The sequence below is a fragment of the Sapajus apella genome, unplaced genomic scaffold (assembly GCF_009761245.1).
Source record: "Sapajus apella isolate SASKATOON/1434 unplaced genomic scaffold, GSC_monkey_1.0 scaffold67, whole genome shotgun sequence".
Classification (NCBI taxonomy): Eukaryota; Metazoa; Chordata; class Mammalia; order Primates; family Cebidae; genus Sapajus; species Sapajus apella.
The window spans coordinates 11,507,648-11,521,655 of record NW_022437007.1 but is presented as its reverse complement, the minus strand read 5'-3'; the positions used below and the strand labels follow the sequence as shown (position 1 = coordinate 11,521,655).

Here is a 14,008-nt window from a genome sequence, read left to right as displayed (position 1 = left end):
CCACGTTTTTAAAATGTGACTAAGAGGTTTAAGTTTTAGTACTTAAGTTTAGAGAACTATGCATATCATAGTTTCTTTTTGGGAGGACATGGACATCTTTTTCTAATTTTATTGATTGATTGATTGACATGGAGTCTTGCTCTGTCTCCCAGGCTGGAGTGCAGTGGTGTGATCTTGGCTCACTGTAACCTCTGCCTCCTGAGTTCAAGTGATTCTCTTGCCTCAGTCTCCAGAGTAGCTGGGATTACAGGCAAGTGCCACCACACCCAGCTAATTTTTGTATTTTTTGGTAGAGATGGGGTTTTACCATGTTGGCCAGGCTGGGCTCAAACTCTGACCTCAAGTGATCCATTTACCTCAGCCTCCCAGAGTGTTGGGATTACAGGTGTGAACCACCGAGCCTGGCCCTAATTATTTTTTTTTTAACTCAGATTTTCAGACTACTTGCAAAAATTAGCCCATGAAATGTTTCTGACTGAGTAAAACTTCAGCTATTTTATTTAACAGCTGCCACTATCTCAGGTTTCCTGGCCCTGGTTCTTCTCTAATTGTATTTCTTGGTTAAAAGAAGACAGATGTTCTCATGTAGCAAAAACAGTTAAGGGAAATGCAAGCCACAGTAGACTAGGAGGATGGCCTCCGTAGGGAATTACCATTTTGCTTTAATCCCTTTGGCCTCTATCTAGCCGTAGGGCCTGTGCTTATTTATTTTCTTTTCTTTGTTCATCCTGACCATTTTAATATGCACATTTGTGTACTTATTTAGGCAGATTTGTTTTGTTTTGTTTGAGATAAGGTCTGGCTCTGTCACCCGGGCTGGAGCGCAGTGGCGCAATCTTGGCTCACCGCAACCTCCACCTCCCAGGCTCAAGCCGTCCTCTACCACAGCCTCCCAAGTAGCTGGGACTATGGGCGCATGGCACCATGCCTGACTAATTTTTGTATTTTTGTTTTTGTAGAGATGGGGGGGTTTCACCATGTTGGCCAGGGTGAGCTGAAGCAATCTGCCTGCCTTGACCTCCTAAAATGCTGGGATGACAAGCATGAGCCACCACACCCAGCCTATAGTCAGATTGTTGACACTTTTTAATCTGGGAAACTCAGTTGCCTTTTGTTTTATTTGAAGCATCTGTATATAACTTCATGTTTTTCACTCCTTGATATTGGAGAAGAGGTGCAGAGATATTATGGATTGACTACTCCTGATGAGCTTTATGCATTTGGTAAAAATCCTAAGCTGAATGTTAAATGTTCTATAAAAGGACATTTCTAATTTAAAAGAAAGCTGGAGTCCTCTGAAGGAAATGCGGTCTAGGCAGCTGCACATGTGCATTCTTGGTGCACCTCATCCAGCTCATTTGTGCCGTTTCCCCTGGGAGTGGTCCGCATGCCTGAAGTGGACTGATTTCTGCAGGGTTGACACTGTGCCCTGTGTCTCTTCCATCTGGCGTGTGAGTATGCCCCCTGGTAGTGCAGCTAACCAGGCCTTCAAATCAAACCATGGCATACCTTGTCTGTGGATGTGTTATGAGGGGGCGATTGGGTGTCTTACTCTGTTTCTCTCCTAGACACTCTCTGGGGCCTGGAATACAAAACATTTGTGAAAGGGTGAAATTATGGAGTGAGTCCTGTTGGACTCTTCCCGTTTTGTGAGTCTTTTAGGCTTGAGCACAGTCTTTAACATAGGATGACTTTGCACACACTTGAAATTAGAGTTGTTTGAGGGCATCCTCCCTCCAGAAGCGCTGCTTCTGTGATCCCTTGTGCCCACAGAGACATGTGCCTGCAAGATGCAATGCCCACGGCATTGGGGTAGATGGATGGAGGGACCTTCTACACCTTAGTACTTTAAAGCAGTTGAAATATAACGGCATGGATGAGAAATGTAGTGTCAGAGTAGGTCAAAGGATTTGAATTCTTATTCAGGATCCTCCCTGTCCAATGCTTGATGTTCAATGCCAATAGCTGAGCCTAGATTATCAGGTAATAATACTTTAATAAGCATGAGTAAATTTAATATGTGAGTCTGGAAACATAGGGTTTGCCTGTATCATTGTAGATGGTAAACCTGCCCAGGATCTTTCCTTCTTGTACAGATTACTAGTATGCTTATAATGTTTTAAAGGGCAACAAATCTCTCACTGCTGAAATTTAAAAAAAAAAAAAAAAAATTTGGCTGGATTAGCAGCATGTCAAGTGATACCAGAGTGATTATTGATCAGATCAAATAAGAGCTGAGGAAAGAACTTTTGCTTTCCACCATGTTCAGACTAGCAAATTCAGAGATGCTAATTCATGGTCCTCTACTTGTCTACAGAAGTAATATGTTAGCAGGAGATTCCTCCCAGGGAAGTTCATTCATTGACATGTGTTTTGTTCTGATTGTTTTATGTTCACAACACTGTTCTAGGAAAATATCAAAGATGTTAAAAAGTGAATAAATTGCCTGCTATCCATGTACAATTTAAAATTCAAGAATTTAAAATATTAAAAATAAGAAAGGACTGAGAAATCTAGGGAAAGATAATTATAGTCTGAAGGGAGGGTTTGGAGTTTTTTTAGTCATACTAAGGGTTTGGGGTTCTGTTGAATTTCAGAGGAAAACATTGCAATAACTTGGCAGATGGTAAACATGCATATAATTGACAGGTAAGTCACAAGTGCAAAGAATGCTTGAAAATGAGAAAACCGTATATATAAGAACCTTCAAGTTTTTACTTCCAGGTTTGAACATTAGTTCTTTGCTAGTTTTGAAAAGTATTTCACATTGTGAAATGTGTGTTGTTTCTGCTGTAAGATCTTTTCTAGAATCTGTATTTGTTTTGTAGAATTGTACTAACAGCTTGGTCTTTGGGCTGGGCTTAAGCCGTCTGATTGCTGAGAATCCTAAGTACCAGTCACGTTGTTTCCTGTTGACTGGCAGGATTCTGCTTAGGATTCCAGCAAAATGGGAACTTCCAGTCACTCAGTGTGTTTGCCACATTTTAGCCATTTCTCCCAAAGTATACAAATGGCCTGTAGAAACCATTCTAGTCATAAGGTTGCCTTCAAAGGGAAAAAGGGAAAGGCAGGGACAGACCTGCGTGTTAAGAATACCATAAGTGATTTTCCTAACCTGTCAGAACTCCTGGAGCCACCTGAAGAATCTTCCCTCTCTTATTCTGAGGCCTTTCCCTCCCCCAAGGTGTGGCTTATTATGTAAGAAGAAAATGTTCTAGGGTATATATTCATGGTTCTGACTACATACTTGTCTTCGAGAAACAGAATATTTTGTAACTAACAGAAAATGTGTCTTATTTGGGAAGCCGAGGTGGGCAGATCAGTTGAGCCCAGGAGTTTCAAACCAGTCTGGGCAACATGGTAAAACCCCATCTTAAAAAAAAAAAAAAAAAAAAATTTAGCCAGGTTGGTGGTGCATGGGCACAGGCCTGTGGTCCCAGCTACTTGGGAGGCTGAGGTGGGAGAATCACTTGAGCCCAGAAGGTCAAGGCTGCAGTGAGACATGATTGTGCCACTGCACTCCAGTCTGGGCAATGAGGGAGACCCTGTCTCAAATAAAAACAGAAACAAAAAATGAAAAAGAGATGTGTCTATCTCTTTTCTACTTCATTTCCCCTCCCTGCTTCAGAGAGGCCTATGGTAAATGATACATTAAAATTCCCAGTAGAAATAGTCTGTTGACATTCTTTAAGGCGCTGTTTTTCTACACTTTTTTCTTGGCATCAGCTTGTCAAACAACTATAAAATAAGTCAAACTTGTCAAACCTTTGTTACACGTTCCAGAGCCTCATGGTCATCTGACAAGAGTGGGACTTTACGTGTGATGTAAATGATCTTGTGAATATACTCTTTTTAAATGTTCATAACCATTTTCACTGATCAAAATAATGTAGATTTAGAATTATGGCTAAAGACAAGCTGTGGTTGGCCTCAGCACTACCAAGGAGAAATAGTGAACAAATTATTTCACAGCTTTCTACCTGTAATAATGTAAAGATATAATTAAATGTGAAAATACCTTAAGCCTTGAGCTTAACGGTACCTGAAAGTTTTCACTGAATTAGATACCTCAACTTTCTGAACTTATTCGTATTTGCAGAAATTCAAAAAAAGTTCTGATAGATACTAATAACTTGAAATGAAGATTTAATGGTTTGTTCAAAATAGACCGTGTGATTGTGATTAGATTTGAGACAGTACAACTTTAAGCAGGTTACTGAGGAGATCACGTGTTTCTTGTTCTTCCGTTTGTTTGTTTTTTATTTTAACCTCTTTTTTGAGGAATTACTGAGCTATAAAGCTGTACCTACTTAATGTATGCATCTTGATGAGTTTAGGAATGAGTGTGTACCGTGAAACCATTACCACTGTGAGGGGCATTAACATAGTCGCCTCCCAAAGTCTTCTCCTTCCCCCTTTATTATTATTAGTGTTTCTTCCATTTGTTTTTGATTTTTAACTGTGGCACAAACACTCTTATTCAGTGAGGTCATGGGGAAGTATTAGGCTGTTCTTTCACTGCCATAAAGAAATACCCGAGACTGGATAATTTATAAAGAGGCTTCATTGGCTCACAGTTTTGTGGGCTGTACAGGCTTCTGCTTCTGGTGAGACCTCAGGAAACACAGTTATGGCGGAAGAGTGAAGGGGAAGCAAGCACGTCTTTTGTGGTGGGAGCAGGAGGAAGGGAGAGAAGGGGGAAGTGCTACACACTTTTTTAAACAACTAAATCTTCTAGAGCACTCTCACTATTGTGAGAATAGCCACACTTTTGAACAACTAAATCTTGTGAGAGCGCTCTCACTATCGTGAGAATAGCCAGGGGAAAGTCGCCGCCATGATCCAGTCACTCCCACCAGGCTCCTTCTCCAGCATGGAGGATGACCATTCAACGTGAGATCTGGGTGGCACCAGATCCAACCACGTCATGTGGATTGACGCTATTTGTAAATGATGTATGTATTCAGTATCCCCTATTCTTGAATACTTTCATGTTAAAATTTCTCAGAGTCACTGCAGAACTTGTTATTAACATTCATTTTATTGCTTGTCCTGAGTCTTGGCCCCACAGAAGGCATTTCTGATTTCTAAAAGTCTGTGCGTTATGACTTTTTGGGGATGGTTTTATACCGGCTGTTAAATTTTTATCCTTCCTAAGAAACTTTGATGACTAACACTTTTAGTGCTATGTTCTTGGCCTGAAGAAAACTTAAGGAAATTCATTTGCTCACAAATTAGGACACCAGGAGAGTAATGGCATCTATTTTTTGAGGCAAATATCTGTATTGTACTTCATATTTATGGCTTCCAGAATCCAAAGGGATATTCTTCTTGTGCTTTCTTTTTCTGGTACGGACCCGGTCTGTCTTGCTTTTGGATGTCTGCTTCACTATTTCACAGTGCTTGATGTTTTCCTTTGTGGAAGTCTAACTGTCAATTTGCGTTTTAGAAGGAGTTAAATTTCAAAGGTGATGTCTGCTAAAGAATGACTTTTAATTTTGACAAGGTAGGAAATGGAGGGTAACGGCGATTCCACAGGGCTGCTGTTAGGTGCTCTTAGTTCAGAAATGCACAGATTTGAAAGGGATCTGAAAGTTGTGTCCCACAGTCCTCTAAATGAAGGTGATCTAAACCCTCTAGGCAAATAGTTGACTGTCGTACAGGGACAGAAATTCCTGGGAAATAGCCTTAGTAGCCTTTGATTCAGACTCTTCACTAACTCTACTGTTGAAGTTATTCCTGGTTATTAAAGGAAGCAGTTGATAGTGATCAGCTTTGTCTCTGGATATGACTTTGGCCCTTGTATTTCCGTCACAGCCAAAAGCATTAAAAACAGGGCACGATGCTTTATTTTATGTAATGAATCTGGCCAGAAGATTAATTTTCTGTATTCATTTTGTGACATTTGGAGAGTATAATCTTAATTATGAGTTAAAGCCCCTTCTTCTGAAAGTGTAAGACCTAGTCTGTCATAGCTGTACTTAAACCATAAAAACCTGCATTACTTTACAAGGTGTGTGCCATTTGCTTGCCTGGCATTTTTATGGTTACATAATATTTATATAATTTTCGGTTAACTAAATAAAAGTATGTTTACCTAGTAAGTGTTATTTGAAAAATTTGTGTATCTTGCTTTGAGTGAGTTTAATTTGTAGCCTCAGAATTTCAAAATCAGAGGGGACTTGACTGCTTCTTTCCTTCTGTGGGTGAGAGACCTGCCCTGCCCCGAGCCACACAGCAGGGCTGGATTGGAGCTTCTGCTGATAATCTGGTTAGGTGTCTATCCACCAGAGACTGCAGCCTGCTTTGCTCGGAAATACTCGCCCTGCCCCATGGTCATCTAAACTTCTCAGATTTCAAAGGTATCATTAGGGATTCTCAGTTTAAGAAAAAAGAAGGTACTGTGAAATACATCGTTTCAAATTAGAAAACAGGCTGGTTATTGTGGGGTTGAAATTGATTTGCTTTTGTTGTGGTATAAGAGATAGAAGATGTACACTCATGAAATCGCTTAAAAGAAAAATGGAAAAAAAAATTTTCAGAAAAGGTTCTTCCCAGCACCCACTTTTGCTATCTGATGAATCAGCTGTTGGCTCCTCTGCCGATTGGCTGCTCCCTAGGGGCAGGGCAGGCATTCACTGTAGCAGGAGGACCTTCCATGAACAGTTCATGTGTCCTTTGGTGGGGATGTTTTACATTTATATCTGTTCTGTTTTCATCTTTATAACTGTCAAACAGGGAGACAAGGAAGGTGGGGCTGTGTTCATTTTATGAATAAGAAAACTAAGGCACAGGCAGCTTATGAGACTTAACTTTGACTGTGAAACTAATTAGTGGCTGTCATGACCAGAATCCAAGTCCTTATCCTTCTTTCCCTCTTTGCCAGCTTAAAAAATATGTATATATAAAATATACATCACATAAAACATCATTTTAACAATTTTAAATTATAAAATTCAGTGGCATTAAGTACATTCACATTGTTATGCAACCATCACCACTATCCATTTCTATTTCCAGAACTTTTAGTCATCTCAGGCAGTAAATTTGTACCCATTAAATAATAAATACCCATTGCCTCCTTTCCCCAGCCCCTGGTAACCACCAGTCTACTTTCTGTCTCTATGAATTTGATTACTTTAGTTCCCTCATGGGTGGAATCATAACACATTTGTCCTTTCGTATCTTGCTAAGTTCAGTTAGCATGATGTGTTCAAGGTTCATCCTGTGGTAGCATGTGCCAGAATTTCATTCCTTTTTTGAAAAAAAGTCTTGACTTTTTTTTTTTTTTGAGCCGGAGTCTTGCTCTGTTGCCAGGCTGGAGTGCAGTGGCATGATCTTGGCTCACTGCAACCTCCGCCTCCCGGGTTCAAGTGAGTCCCCTGTCTCAAACTCCTGAGTAGCTGGGACTAGAGGTGCGTACCACCAGTCCCAGCTAATTTTTTCTATTTTAGTAGAGACGGTTTCACCATGTTGGCCAGGATGGTTTCAATCTTCTGACCTCGTGATCCACCCGTCTAGGCCTCCCAAAGTGCTGAGATTACAGGCGTGAGCCACTGCACCCAGCCATGACCATCTTAACTGTACAGTTTAGTAGTCTTAAGTATTTCACATTGTTGTGCAGTGAGTCACTCGGAATGGTGTTCTGTTGTATGTATATACCATATTTTGTTTATCCACTTATCCGTCAATGGACACTTGTCATTTTCCCACTTTTTGGTTATTATGAATAATAATGTTGTGAATATTGGTGTCCCCCCCCCACCTTTTTCCTTGACTTGTTGTAGGACTCTTAATGTAAGTATATTTTCATCTATGAAGAAAATAAATTTCTACAGCATCATGGATGTTAAAAAACAATGCTAAGTTGAACTCTCATGAAGTCAAATGAAATGTTTGGTGTAGGAAAGAACATGGGGAATGTGAGTGGAAACTATTAGCTAGAAATTGAATTGTATTTGTTTATTCAAGGGAATAACCAGCAAGTACCTGTCAAGAATGAAGTAGATCATTGTGAAACTTTGAAAAAGGTGGACACAAAGCCTTCTTCAGAAAAGAAGATTCACAAAACATCTAGAGAAGACATGTGTTCTGAGAAACAGGACATACCTTTCATGGAGGTCTGTGTTTTTTTCTTGCCTATTGAAAAGAACAAAACTCATTTTTAGGAATGTGTATTAAGTGAACATGTATATTTCATATGTTTCACTGCATTTGAATCCATACTGATAACTGGTGAGTTTGATGTGTGTGTTCAGAGGATTTTACTTATCTTCCAATTATATAGATGTTGCTACAGTAATTTTTAGAGAAACCAGATAGTTTTTACTCGGAAGCGAATCTATTTTTAAGCAAATGGGTAATTTCTAGGTAACGATGGAAGAGTAGAACTTGACTAACATATTTCTTCTATCCAGTTATTACTGAACATTTATATTTTAGGGCATACTCTTGCTGAGTTGTATTGCTTTCTGTCTGTCTTTGTCCCTGTATCTATTATCGTCTTCTCGCTAAAAGATGAGAAAAATATTCATGATATAACAGAATAAAACTCTTCTGATATAAGGGAAGAAGTAAATTTATAGATCAAAAGGGAACAATGTATACAACAGGAAAAATTGATGCATCATAATGGACGTGGGTACTTAATTAATTTAATTGCACTTCAAACATAAAGAGTTGTGCAAAGGCAGGAAAATCGAGAAGTACAAACTTAAGCTTGCCTCAGACTTTTCGATAGGAACATCTAATATCAGGAAACAGTGGAGCGGTATCATTGAGAGAATGGAAATGTAAACAAAGAATATTGTGTCCAGCCAAGTTAATGCTCAAATACAAAGGCAACAGACAGACATCCCTAAATACAAATGAAATCATAAGCCGTTCTTGTAAAATCAAGTTAATGAAATTTAGCTAAGCAAGATAGAAGTACAAATGAACACTCAGGATGGAAGAAGGCATAATAAAGGTCTCTTGTTGAGCCTTCAATCCATTTTATATCCAGAACGAAGACTAAAAAGTGTGCAATTTTAACCACAAAACAGATTGGAAAATTGAAACTTTAACCAAGTAAAAATAGTAATATAATCTGCAGAAACCAGGAGGTGGGATTGGGAGGTAGGTGAAAATAAATTTCAATTTTAATCTTTCTCGGTAAAGAGCCAGTACTAAGAAAACATGAAATACGTAGTTTAAAAGGGTGATAAGAAAATATTTTTATAGTCTTTTTTTTAACCTTAGAGAGATTCTTAAGGAATTAATATAGCATGAATTGAAGAAATAATTCTTTGAAACTTGGCAGTTCCTTTGGTTCTACTTTAGTTTATTTTTCTTATGTTAAATTCATTTACAATGGAGCTTAAATTTTTAGTTTAAAATTATATATATTCCTAGTGTTATAAAGTATTCCCATCATCTGTACTGCCATTCTTTCACGTAAGTAGGCTCAGAAAAATACTCACAAATAAGGTTTGTGGAATAATTAATGGGAGACCCTGCTTATTTCTGAGTGGTGGGATTTTGGATGATTTCTTTTTTCTTCTTTATTTTCTTCTCTTTTGTTTAAACTTTATAATAAACATGATTTTTTGATTCAAATATAGTGGAAATGATACAGAATAAGTATGTTGCCAGCAGTCCAAACTATGAATTTACCGTCTGTTTGGAAAGAAGACGTTTCTGTGTAACCAAACACCAAGATTCATAGTAGAGGGGATTTCAGAGATTGAAAAGCCTGTGTAGGCTGTGGTGCCATGGAAAGCTCCCGAAGGAGGTGGAAACTTGTGCAGGTAGCATGTGGAAGGGCAGAGAAGGGAAGGTGGGCAGCAGGCAGCGCTGAGCCCCGCTGGTGGAGCAGCCATTGAGGCATAATTGGGTGCAGTTAGGGAGCCGTCTGGCTGTGAAGAAGCTTCCTGTTGGAAAGTAATGGGAGGGAGAGGTCAGAGTCCCCCTAGGTTGGAAGACCATTGAATGCTGATTGAAAGTTCAGACTTTCTTTTCTAGGTCTTGATGGGAAAGACAAATGGTGACATAGGCTGAGTGAAAGCAATAGGAAGGTAGTGGTGTCTGTAGAGAACTGAAGAATTGTTGCCTGCTAAGGAATTTCAGTATCAAATTTGTTAAAAGCACATTTGTCCAAACAAAAAGTTGTTTTGGAGAGTTTGGCCCAAGGATTGCTACTTTGGGACCTTTCTGCAGATTTTGGGGAGCTATTGAATTGGTGATGGGGGGCGGGGGAATGGGCAGTGGTTAACAAATTGAAAGCAACCTGTGGGCTGTGATTTTCCTGAAGCTAACAATCAGATGTTGTTCAATTCAGTTTTATAAAGACTGTCAGGATGCCTGTTGCATAGAACCAGCGTAGCTTAGTAAATGCTTGAATGAATGTGAATATAAGACATTATTGAAAGATCATCCTCAGTGTTTTGGAGATTGAAGAGGGAATAAATGAATACCAGCTCTTTTCTAACAAAGAGGCTGTGGGAGATATGATGTAATCAAGGCTTATATTTGAGCAGGAGTAAAGGACAAGAAAGTAGGTAAGAGACATTTTAGAAGAGAAAAACTATCAGGACTTCTTAGCACCAAACGCATGCAGGAGAGGGAGTCATTTTTTTACATGGCCATTTCCAAAACATAACTCCAAGGTTCCAAGCCTGGGTGACTGGAATGGGGAATTCTGATGGATGTGATGAGCTCATTTTTATGTTTGTCAAAGCAATGTTGTTATGGTTAAGAGCATGGACTTTAGTCAAGCTTCTTCTAGGTTTGAATCTGGCTCATCATGTATTGATTCTATAATATTCAGTTAGTTACTTAACACTGCATTTTTCTCCTTCTGCAAAGGAGGGTGATAATAGTATACCTACCTCAAAGAGTTGTGAGGAGTAAGTGGGTTAATGTGAGAATTGCTTTAGAATGGCTTACAAAGTATTGACAGGCAGTAAGTCTCAAAGTGATAGGTGTGATAATGACCGTACCAACAGAGAGGGTGGCTGGACTTTGAAGTGAGATGTATGGTAGACAGTGGGAAGTGGGGAACTAGAGCTTCTGCAACAAGTTAGGCCTGAAGCTTGAGATTTGGAGTTACCCATGTGGAGGTTAGATGTGGAACCTATGAGGTGTACACAGAGAAAAGACAAGGTCCCTCCTACCTTGGGGAGGAGGCAGTGTTGAATTTGCAGACTGGCTGAGGATGCAGATATAGCAAGTATACCAAAAGCTAGACCTAAAAGGTAGGGCACACTTTGAGGAGCAGAAATAAAATATAAAAAGTCATTGAATTTGGGATAGGAGGGAATGAGTAGTTAGGAGTTGAACCTAACATCCTTTTGATATGGGCTGTGGAGTCTTACATGTTACCCTGCAATGAAACAGAAGCTGATGATTCCATGCACTGACTGCACCAGATGCACACCTGTATGTGCTGGGAGGGGAAGCTGGAATGGATTATCCCGAGGTCCCAGCGCGAGATGGCCCTAAGGAATAACAGTGCTGCCACTGGCCTCCACCTGCCACATGCGTGGGTGCCAGTGCCTATCTCAGACTCTCCTCCGGCACTGAAGTCTTCCTGACTCTCTGTGCCAGGCTTAGCTGTGCCCTTGCTTATGGCTATGTTCTTAATTTCTTCAAGGTATTTTCTTCTCTGTGTGTCTTTACCGTTAGATCCCTGAGGGCATGAGTCTTGCCGTTTGCCTCTATCCCTAGAGCTCAAGGCTGCTCTTGCTGGCAGTCTTAGTGGTTATATTAGACTCTCCTTCATTGTTTGGTTGGTAAACCTGTGTAGAACAGACATTTGCACCTAATGGTGGCAGCCAGTTCACAGCAGACAACGTCCATCTGAGGGATGTGGATGGCATCAGCTGTACTTTGTGGCCCAAGGTTGTCCAACCAAGTCAACCAAGGTGGATTCTCTGGTGCAGATTCAGGGGCAGTGGTTTGTCATTTCTTTCCTGTCCCTGCGACTCACTCCTTGTTTTGTAGAACTGTTCTTTAAAAGTCCTGTGAGTGTATTAATAGTTTCCATTTCATTGTTCATTTGGTGAAAATCATTCTCAATAAACACATTCGCAAGTGCAGGGCTCAGTGTTTGTTTTTCTTGCACATTCTTAGAGCCTAATTTTGCAGCTTACAAAATTGTCTAAATCTGTCTATATAATACAGGTGGAACATTCCTCTGGATTTGTTGGCAAGGAAGGTTGAAGCCCAGGTTTGGAATTCACAAACTAAATTTTAACCTTAGCTTGGCTTTTTACTTTCTTTTAAGCAGATTTTTTTTCCTTAGAAAAGTCATTCATGATTATTAATAGAAGCATAAAGAATAAGGTAGGAAAAGATCTATCCAGAATAAGCCACTTTTAATGTTTTTGTATTCTTTTCTATGCAGATTTTTAAAAGCTATTATTTTATTAAAATAGTTAAGATAATAACTGTTATTATTGTCTGTAGCTTTGTCATAACATTATAACTAAATTTTCCATAAAAATTAAACGGGGAGCTTTGTTTTCATTGGTGACGTAACATTTCATCATTTAACTGTGCCATCATGTAAACCATTCTTCTGCCATTGGACATTAAGATTGTTTCCAGCTTTTTACTTTCATAATTACAAGTCTGTGATGCAGAGTTTTGTTCCTCTTACCTGTGTATCTGGTAAGTCTTTGTTATAGATGTCAAGAAATAGAATGAAAGGGTATTGATACGGTTTGGCTGTGTCTCCACCCAAATCTCATCTTGAATTATAACTCCCACAATTCCCACATGTCATTGGAGGTGGTTGAATTATGGGGGCGGGTCTTTCCCGTGCTGTTCTCGTGATAGTGAATAAGTCTCACGAGATCTGATGGTTTTAAAAACGGGAGTTTCCCTGCACATTCTCTTCTCTTGTGTGCTGTCATCGTGTGAGACGTGCTTTTCAGCTTTTGCCATGATTGTGAGGCCTCCCCAGCCACATGGAAATGTGAATTCAATAAACCTCTTTCTTTTGTAAATTGCCCAGTATTGGGTATGTCTTTATCAGCAACATGAAATGGACTAATACAGTTATAAACTGTGTAAAGCTCCTATGTGTGCTGACAGATTACTTTCCAGAAAGTTGATACAGATTTGTTCACGTGTCGTATCTGAACATGCTGCTTTCATTCTCCGCTGTGAAGCATCAATTGTTTATAGAATCTTGGTTAGTGTGATAGGTGAGCAATTTCCTTCATTTTTTGTAGAAGGCTGAAAAACACAATCCATCCAAAATGCTACCACTGAAAAGAAATTATAGAAATTAAGAGGTAAATATCTAACCTACTTCTGCTTCCACACTTCAGAGGCAGACACAGTGAACAGGATCCTGCTTCCCCAGCCATTTCTTAGTCTTTATGCATCATAAACACATTTGTGTTTTCTGAAACCAAAATGGAAAAAGGAGACACAAGGTAGTCTATGATTTACCTTTCCCAAAAGCATTATTTTACCATGAAATATTTTGAACGAGCTCTTTGTGGTTTTTTTGCTTTTATATTTCTTTAATGAATTTGTATTTCATGTCCTTTGCCCGTTTTTGTTTTGACTGTTAGTGTCTTTTTATTCTCTGTAAGAGCACTTTCTGTGTTAAAGATATCAACTTTATCAAATATTGTGTATCAGAGTTCTTTATCAGTTTGCTAAGGGACTAAGCAAACTTAAGTTATTGCTTATTTGATTTTACTTATACACAGTGGCTTTAAAAATGGCTTTGTGCAGTAAGGTTGTGATTTCTCTTCTTTTATTTCTTCCTTTGCTTTTAGTAAAGCTTAGGAAATCTTTCTCCATGCTGCCATTTGTTAAATCATCACCTCTATCAGAGAGCTCAGCAAACTTCACTAAAATGGTTCAAATAATTCAGCTGAGGCAGGAGAATTCCTTGAGTCCAGGAGTTCAAGACCAGCCTGGGCAACACAGCAAGACCCGCTCTCTACAGAAAATAAAAAATAAAAAATATAAATGGGCATGGTGGCACATGCCTACAGTGTCAGCTACT

The 14,008-nt window shown here is 39.3% G+C and overlaps 1 protein-coding gene across 5 annotated transcripts in view; it reads left to right on the top strand.

Annotated features, from left to right (window-relative positions):
• TMEM131L (transmembrane 131 like) overlaps positions 1 to 14,008 on the top strand; it is a 178,342-nt gene that overhangs the window by 143,057 nt on the left and 21,277 nt on the right. For all 5 annotated transcript variants that reach the window (XR_004260048.1, XM_032248624.1, XM_032248625.1 and 2 more), the window contains one exon: positions 7,972 to 8,120. Coding sequence is in view for 4 of the 5 variants with exons in the window: in XM_032248624.1 (XP_032104515.1) it covers positions 7,972 to 8,120 (149 nt within the window). In the remaining variant the exon portion in view is untranslated. The remainder of the gene's footprint in view (positions 1 to 7,971; positions 8,121 to 14,008) is intronic.